We start from the raw sequence: 9,490 nt of genomic DNA, 5'->3' as shown, positions 1-9,490 counted from the left end.
TCCCTCTTCCCAGCCCTTCCTGGGCGTGGGGCCACGTCTCCGGTCTTCAGCAGGTTGGGAAGGTCTGCAGCCCATGCTGCGCCCGTGCGCTCCTCCTCCGCGGGCTTGGCTGCGGCGCGCCCCCCGCGAGCGCTCCCGGCCCCGCTCCGGCGCCGGTAGTCCGAAGCTCCCGCGCTCCTGCGCCCCTGCTCCTGCCCCTGCCCCTGCTCCTGCGCTTGGCCGCCACTCGCCTCTGCCACTTCTCGCGCTTAAACGCTGGGCAGGACGCACTGGGTTTCCGGGCAGTCGCCCGGCATGGTTGCCACAATAAACGGCGTCATGGGGACCTGGGATGATCTGGGCGGCGATAGGACTCTGGTAACTGAACACTAGAAGGTTGGAGGCGTCTAAATCACAGCTAGGATGCAAATGGCAGCCCTATCCAGAGCGAGGGAACGGAGGAAGGCCCGCTGCCTGGCTGCGGTACTTTTAAAAGTACCAGAGGCACAAACATCTCGCGGGAACCTCTAATTTTTCCCCTTTGTAAGGCACGGTGTGTGTGACACGCCCCTAACCCTGCTCCCTGGGCCACACCCTTGTTTTCAGACAGGATCGGTACTATGTGGAAGGCGACCGTATGGGAGGCGAGGCAGGTGTCCAGTCGCAGAGACGGTTCTCGAGGGCCGAAGGACTGCACCAGAAGGCAGTGGCACACACAGAGTGACCTCAGAAAGACGGTCGCATAAACAGAAACCCATACGACGAAGAATACCAGATAGTTAGGACCATAAACAGCTCAGTAGCCGCCAAATGGATCACGCAAATCATTTTAATGGCAGGTGCATTTTATGAGCTGTTAGGCTGTATGGAAAGAGCATGGCTGTGCATATTTCTAGCAGAGAATTAAATCAAGAAGGTGTTATCCATCAAAAAAGGCAGACCAGGAAGACTGCTCAAATGAGCAACAAGTTTGTCTTTTCTGGATATTTTCTTTTAATCTTTTTATTTTATTTTTTTGAGAGGCAGTCCACCTCTGTTGCTAGGCTAGAGTGCTGTGGTGCGATCTCGGCTCACTGTTCAAGCGATTCTCCTGCCTCAGCCTCCCGAGTAGCTGGGACTGCAAGCGCGCGCCACCACACCCGGCTAATTTTTGTATTTTTAAGAGAGATGGGGTTTCACTATGTTGGCCAGGATGGTCTCGATCTCTTGACCTCTTGAGGCCGCCCACCTCAGCCTCCCAAAGTGCTGGGATTTACAGGCGTGAGTCACTGCTGCCCTTAATTTAATTTTATTTTTCTTAAAGAATTAAAACAGGAACTGAAAGTAATCTTAGAAGTCTCCTATCAATTCTTTTTTTAGGCTTAGAGAAGTTGAATGACTTTTCCAAGGTCATCAGGGAGCTGGTTAATGAGGGTAGGATGGGGAACTAGGGGCCTGACTCAGTTTCCCCATGTATCCACAACACCAGGAAAGTACAGCTGAGGATTCTTGGAGGTGAAAAAAATCCTGGTTTCTTCCAAGGAAACTAATGCTCAGCTCTGTGACAGAAAGCCGATTACTTACAGCATTTAAACTCATTTCACTTTTGTATTGGATGTTGCTGTCAATTTTCCTTTTACTAAAATTAAGGAAGAAGAAAGAAGAGGAAATGAAACAACTCAAAATAGTATAACTATGGTGCAAGAAATATTAAAGATTTATTGAATGAAGAGTTGAAACAAGGCGAAAATGGTGTTGGGGGAACATCTCTGATAGTATTAACTCATGTGTGTCACGGAATGCCCTAACTGGAAACTTGGGGAAATTCTCAATTAGAATATTCCAACACAATACCAATAAAATGTTTTTGAGCAAGTTCAATGGATGTTAGTAGAATTGCAAGAGTAAAATACTGCACACTACTTTTTTTTAAATTTTATTTTAAGGCTCTCTGTGAACAGAGATTTGCTGAGGATGAGTAGGTGGTACCCAAGTGTGTTATGCAGGAGTCGTCTGCAGCACCCTAGAACTGCAGTGTGTAAACTAAAATAAAATCCTAAGCCCACCAGAGACGGAACAGACATCCTCTAAGCCAAGGAGACCCTAGAAAAAGTTAAAAACCAAGTTCCTGGCTTATGATGGAAGGAGAGGTCAGACATGTCTTTGTTTTTTATATCCCCTTTCTTTTGTGGTTTAGACACAACTGATTAGCATATGTTAAAATAGAGACCAGAAGATTGACAGAACAGGCCAGCGCAGTGGCTCATGCCTGTAACCCTAGCACTTTGGGAGGCTGAGGCAGGTGGATCACCTGGGGTCAGGAGTTCAAGACCAACTTGGTCAACATGGTGAAACTCTTTCTCTACTAAAACTACAAAAATTAGCCGTGTGTGGTGGCGGGTGACTGTAGTCCCAGCTACTTGGAAGGCTGAGGCAGGAGAATTGCTTGAACCTGGAAGGCGGAGGGTGCAGTGAACCAAGATGGCGTCATTGCAATCCACCCTAGGTCGAGAGTTAAGACTCCCTCTCAAAAAAAAAAAAGATTGACAGAACAGACTCTTCATGGCGGTAACATACTAAATTATAAATAGGACCTAAGGCAATGCCAGACAAGGGTTAAGTCATACACCTCTATATTTAAAGAAGAAACTATGTTCTAACCTTGCTAGGAAGTTTTCCTTTTTCTCTAGCCGCTTAACAAGCACTGGCTAGAAATAAGCAATATTATGACAATTAGAGCTCATCCATCTCACAGGCTCTGGCTAACTGACCCCCTACAACACCAGGTGATAAGAAGACCACCGACCATGGACTGTTTCTGGCCAGTTGACAGAGGTTGTGCACTTTTGTACTTTATGTTCTCAAAAGACCTTTTGATATATAGGACTTAATTATAATACATTTAAATGTTAAATCATCCTAAAGTGAACATGGGGTCATATGTTAACGTGCACATTTGTTTAATATATATGCATCAGAACCACCTTTATGAATATTCATAGCTCCTCCTATAACCTGTTGAATATATATGTTTAGCCAGCCTGATCAGGATAAAGCTGTTTCCCCAACCTCTCCTCCTTTGAAGCGCCTGTCTCCGGACTTGGAGTGAGGCAAGCTTCCCAGCCTGGAGAATGGCCACCTTGCAGGCTGTAACCCTTTCTAACAAATGAAGTTTTCTCTCCTTTCCACATTTATAGATATTGTGTGTGTGTTTTTAAGTTAACGTATCCAAAGTTGTGAAAATGCCCTTTTTCTAGGGGTCTGTTAGGGACAGTTTTTAATGACTGATGAGGGCTGATTAACAGGAAGTTTGGCCCCAGTTGTTAAATACAGGTGTTATTAAAATTAAATTATATAAACCTACAATTAAACTAGTTATGTTAAAAAAATAGGTAATAAATACAACCAGACTTTGAGTAGCAACAGTATAGAACACCTCTGAATATGAAATCATTACTACAGAAACAGAAAACAGAAAAGAAAAATGGAAGACAGGAGAAAGAAGTGAGGAGGAAAATGAAGGAGAAGAATTAAGACCAAGTCCATTAGACAATCAAGTATAGAAGAAAAGAAACACTGGCCTCATTTGATCAAGGAATTTTCAGTCTAGGAAGATCTTTATGCATAAAACTACAACGAGGAGCCCCGATGTTACACCAGCTGCTTATTTCTCTTCCCTGGTAGAGAAAGGATCTTTGTAATTAGTGGGTCAGGGTGAAGGAGAAAAGAAAATCCTCACTTGCCATCACCCAAACTTAGGAGTCGATTTTCTCTCTGTTCTGATAGAAGGTTAACCTGAGTGAGATGCAGAAAAAACCAAAGAGCAGCCGTGTCTCCCTGCAGCACTCTGAGCAATAGTATCTTAGGGCAGGGTCTGTCACAGGCAGCCCAGAGGCTTCCAATTCCACAGTGGAAGCTTTCTGATTTCAGTCCCAACTCCAAGCTTTTCTCAGAAGTGGAAAGCCACATAGAGAAATCCGTTCTAATCCCAATACCACATTTACTAAGTTTACTGGCATTCTTCCATAAACAGAAAAATTACGTGATTTTCATTCCTAAACATGTCTCAACGGACTAATTATTACAGTAATAGCTAATATTTTGAGTGCTTGTTAAGGATTAAGTAAATGAGAGCAGCTAGTGGCTAAAGTTGGCATTTCTACTTTATCAGCCCACTATTGGTTTAAAGCACAGACTGGAAAACTGTGACCCACTGGCTGGATATTGCCCATTCTGTCTTTATAGGACACAGGAGCTAGGAATGGATTTTGTACTTTAAGTGGCCAAAAAAAAAAAAGTGAAGGAGACTACAGTTTAGTGATTTGTGAAAATTATATGAAATTCAGATGTCAGTGTTTGTAAATAAAGTTTTATTGGAACATAGACATTCCCATTTATTTATATATTATCACCAGTGGCTGCTTTTCTGGCAGAGTTGAATTGTTACGGCAGAGATCATTTGGCCTGCAAAGCCTAAAATCTTTATTATCCAGCCTCTTATGGCACATGTTTGCTGATCCCAGATTTAAAATGATAAAGTAACTCCCACAAATGTATTAAATAACTACATGGAACCCGAGCAGCCAGAAAGAGTTTGTGCTACTTTCAGAAGGGCAAAAAACTCTGAGGGTATAAGTGCCACACAGAGAATTTATCTAATTAAATAACAGAATTCCCAGGACTGTAAAATATGTTAAGTGGCTTCATTCAATTGATAACTCCCCATGCTTCACTGAAGCAGTCTGTTCAACAGGAGGGCTCCAGGGCCAGAACTTCACCATGTCACCCTGCTGTTTTGCATCTGAGATGTACTGCAGGGAGCACTGTGGCTTCTGGAAAAAGTCAAGAGGGCACCAGCTTGTAGGAAACGGGTGGCATTTTGAGTGCCATCTTGAATTCAAGATCTAATTTTATTTTTTAATTTAATTTAATTTAATTATTTTTGAGATGGAGTTTTGGTCTTGTTTCCCAGGCTGGAGTGTAGTGGTGTGATCTAGGTTCACTGCAACCTCCAAGTCCTGGGTCCAAGCAATTCTTCTGCCTCAGCCTCCCAAGAAGCTGGGATTACAGGTGTGCACCGTCATGTCCAGCTAAATTTTCTATTTTTAGTAGAGATGGGATTTCACCATGTTGGCCAGGCTGGTCTCGAACTCCTGACCTCAGGTGATCTGTCCGCCTTGGCCTCCCAAAATACCGGGATTATAGGCATGAGCCACCATGCCCAGCCTAATATCTAATTTTAAAATCCCCCGTTGTTGTGGTTCTTTTGCTAGACATTTCAACCCAAACAATGTATTTCTGGAAAACAGTGACCCCTCACCCCTCATATACATTGTGTTGCTTAGATATGAGGGGTCTCTGAAGTTTCCGGCTTCTAAATCTGCTGGGGCCGGTGGCCTCAGCAGCTGTACCAAGCATGTTTAGGAAGCTCACGAATCTGTCTATGAACAGTTGTGTGATAAAGAGAACTATTACTAAAGGAAATCTGTATTGGAATTATTAACATTAAACACACACACACACACACACACACACACACACCCCAACACATTTGCATAATCAAGATTTTTGTGATTCATGTGCCAACACTTGCAAGAACACCAGTAATGAATGAATGAAGTTGCCTCAAAATACAGAGTCCAAGCATATTTTAGGTATCCCTTTAAGAGACTTAGTTTGACAGATTCTTGCAGAGAACAACCAGAAATAAATAAATAAGCCCACAAACAGGGGAACAATTGTTTGTGGAACCTTGGCATTAAGCCAACAATCTTGATATTTGCTCATTCAACACAAACTGGGTAAATACAGAGAGCAAAACACCAGTCTCAGGGTAATAACTCAGAGAATGGCGGCTTAACAGTAAATGTAGCTGTAATAATCTCATAGAATTATAAGACTTCCATTTACATCTACCATTAAGAAGCAGCTCTCAACTGCGTTTAGATATTGTATAGGTCTAATACTGTGCTGAGAGTTTAATGGGGATGTGTAAAAGGAGAAACAATACGCTGAATGGCAGTTGGAAAAGGCAAGCTTGCTTTTTAGAAAGCTGTAACAACTCTTAAGGTTACACATGGCAATTTTCACACACTGATATTCTCACAATTAAAGAAAAGTAATATTTAAATGATTTTCACTGCTTCCAATTTTGGCAGTACGTGGGCACCAAGCACTGAGACTTTTCGAATTAGTGGTGTGATTTTTTCCACGCTGGCCTTGAACATATTGTTTGACGCTCCAGGGGAGTTTGGCTGCTTGAAGAACTGAAAAAATGAGGGGAAGAACAAAGCTCTCTCAGAAACTTGAATTTTTTCTCCACTGGAATGTGGTGGAAAGAATGCCAGGCCGGCTCTGTCCCTTCTGATCCCAGCCCTGCTCTGGGCTAGTGGATCAGCCTCAAGGAAGCCATTTAATCTCTGGGGGCTGGACTAGGAGGTGCTGGATGTTTAATAGCTCCTGGAGCTCTGGTTCTCAAGGCGAGGCACTACAGCAACTGTTTTAGAATAGCCTCAGCTGCTTGTCTTCAGTGCATGTTCCCAGCTACAAGAACAAGGGTGCTGGATCGGAACCTGCAGGACTGGTGCCCTGGAATCTGTGTTTTCAACGAGGATCTCCAGTTATTCACATGCACAGGGATGACTGACACATTGCAGAGAGCAGAGTAAAAAACCTGTGCTTCCGAAGGAGACTGACCTGGTTTCACATTTGACCTTGGGACGTTATTTCACCTTCCTAAGTCCTAGTTTACTCTTCTTTAAGAAAGGAGATAGTAGGCCCTGCATGGTGGCTAACACTTGTAATTCCAGCACAGAGGTCAGGAGTTTGAGACCACCCTGGCCAACACAGTAAAACCCTGTCTCTACTCTAAATACAAAAATCAGCTGGGCATGGTGGTGGGTGCCTGAAGTCCCAGTATTTTGGAGGCTGAGGCAGGAGAATTGCTTGAACCTGGGAGGCAGAGGCTGCAGTGAGCCGAGATCCCACCACTGCACTCCAGGGCAACAGAGTGAGACTCCGTATCAAAAAAAAAAAAAAAAGAAAGAAAGGAGCTAGTAATAGTACCTATCCTCTAGGGTTATTAGGAGAATTAAATTAGAAAAAAACAATGGCCTGAAAAGTGCTTCCTTTATAATAATTGTGCAATATATGACAATTGAGATGATTTACACATTTGACATTTAGGGTAGATGTATTTCTATTGTAAAAGTAGATAAAATTATAAATTCTGGCTGAAATTCACAAATTTATCAAATTAGCCTTACTGCAAGTGAAGAAAAAGTTTTTTTGTAAAATAATCTGGCTTTAAACAGATTTTTTTAAAACCAGGAGCTTGATTACATCTCATTTTATATCACTTTCATATCAGGCCACAGAGCTTTAGGAAAATCAGGGCTGGGTGTGGTGGCTCACGCCTGCCATCATAGCAGTTTGGGAGGCTGAGGCAGATTACCTGAGCCCAGGAGTTCGAGACCAGCCTGGGCAACATGGCAAAACTCTGTCCCTACAAAAAAAAAAAATGAGCTGGGCGTGGTGGCATGTAGTCCCAGCCACCTGGTTGGCTGATGTAGGAGAATCACCTGACCCTGGGAGGCTGAGGCTGCAGTGAGCTGAGATCGCATCATTGCACTGCAGCCTGCACTCCAGTCTGGGTGACAGAGTAAGACCCAGTCTCAAAATAAAAACGAAAAACAATAAAAAAAGAAACTCAGAAAAGTGTACAAGTACTGTGTCATGTAGATCGCCAACTAGAATCAAGCATCACCCTCGTCACGGCAGCTGTCCCCACTGTTCTTCTCAGGAAGCTCCCTCCTGAGCACGGATGGGGTTTGTATAAGTCCCATGATTCTCGCTTCTTTTGCTCACACTTTCCTTCCCTCTGTCTTCTGTCATTTGGCTCTGCAATTATAGCAGCTACAGTGAGCTGCCTGTTCTCTGTCTTTTTCAGAACAAGCTGCAGTGAGGGCCTGATAGTCAAAATTACTTGGAGAAAAATTACAGCTCTTCTCCCCTAGAAAGTCTGCTGAGCCTCACCAGGAGAATCTCACAGGGAGGCTGCCATCAATTCTCTCTGCAGGGACTGTGAAACTCAGGTACAAGTCTAGTAGGGTGGGAGTGGGGTGGGGAAGTGAGGAAAGGGCAGGGGGAGAGAAGTGGGGAGAGAGAGATGGATTGAGAAGGGGTTGGGACACCTTTCCCAAACAGATGAGGGTGCATGAGTGTGTTGGGGGCCAGCCTCCACTGGGAAAGAGGAATTTCATTCTTCAACCTTCCTCTGCCTGAAGGGGCTTCACCCTCACACCAGGTGGCACCAGCGTCATTGCTTATAGAAGTGGCTCTGCCACTTTTAATTTCTGAAAAATGTATTGTGCACCTATTAAGTACTCAGCTGGGCCCCCCCGTTGGCCTACTTTCAGCTGTGTATTGGCAGATGGAATTCTCATAATGACAACCATTAAGGGAGTAGAGGAGCCCAGGCAGAGACTGATGCACTGAGAGCGAGCAAGTGTCATTTATTCCTAAAAAAATAAAATAACAGTCTGTGCCACCTTGGAAGGGGCATGTGCCAGTGAAAAACTCTAGCTCACTTTTGTAAGTGGTCCTGTGCAGCTACTGCTCAGGTCCATTTTTAAATGTGGTTTCCCACTTGCCACCACACTTCCAGGTGCTAAGATTAAGTAAGTGTGTCAGTCAAAAAAAGGTTATGCTGTTTCACACTCAATAGGGTATACAGCTGGCCCTTGGTATCTGGGTATCTGGTATCTTCAGGTTTTGCATCCACAGATTCAGCTACCACAGATTGAAAACTTAAAAAAATAAGAATACAACAATAAAAAATAATGCTAATTAAAAACAATACGGAATAACAACTACTTACATAGCATTTACATTGTATTAGGTATTGTAAATAATCTGGAGATGATTTAAAGCATATTGGAGGATGTGTGTAATATATATGTGAATAATATGTCAGTTTATGTAAGGCACTTGAGCATCCATGGGTTTTGGTGTCCGTAGGGTCCCAGAACCTGGGGACACGGAGGGATGACTGTACATCAGACTGCTGAGAAATGTTTTGCAGAATTCATGATTGAGGATCTTTGTACTAAGCCTTTCTTGAGGGAATGTCTCAGACTCAACCAGCCTCAATTTTCCCATGAATTCTTCTTCATTGCCTTCCTAGATTGCTACTCCGCACCTCAGCTGACCCCATACCAACAAACTCCAATAGTATCTCCAATTGCCTGCTGTGTTAAATTTTAACTTTATAACCAAACATCATTTCCTACTTCCATCTAACCAAGACAGTTTCCTTATGATGCACATACGTTTGTTTAGTTCACAATTTGTTCTATATGCTTGCTTATTTGTTCATTATAGCAAGTATTTATTGAGCTCCTACTGCACACCAGCTGCTTTCCCAGGTGCTGGGGAGACAGGAAAGACCAAAGTAAACCACCTACCTTCATGGGCCTTATTGTTTAAGGGGGCAACAGAATATATATATATATATGTATTCAGAATTTATATA

General features: G+C 43.4%; 1 protein-coding gene across 1 annotated transcript in view; it reads right to left on the bottom strand.

Annotated features, from left to right (window-relative positions):
• STMND1 (stathmin domain containing 1) overlaps positions 1-75 on the bottom strand; it is a 29,102-nt gene extending 29,027 nt beyond the window's left edge. Inside the window, exon 1 of the mRNA XM_017521623.2 lies at positions 1-75. This exon is cut by the window's left edge and continues 1 nt beyond it. Coding sequence (XP_017377112.1) covers positions 1-75 — 75 coding nt within the window.
• Between the last annotated feature and the right edge of the window lie 9,415 nt (positions 76-9,490).

Source organism: Cebus imitator, unplaced genomic scaffold, assembly GCF_001604975.1.
Source record: "Cebus imitator isolate Cc_AM_T3 unplaced genomic scaffold, Cebus_imitator-1.0 Scaffold21, whole genome shotgun sequence".
In the NCBI taxonomy this organism is placed as follows: Eukaryota; Metazoa; Chordata; class Mammalia; order Primates; family Cebidae; genus Cebus; species Cebus imitator.
Note: the sequence above shows the minus strand (reverse complement) of the source record. Positions and strands in the feature narration are given on the sequence as shown.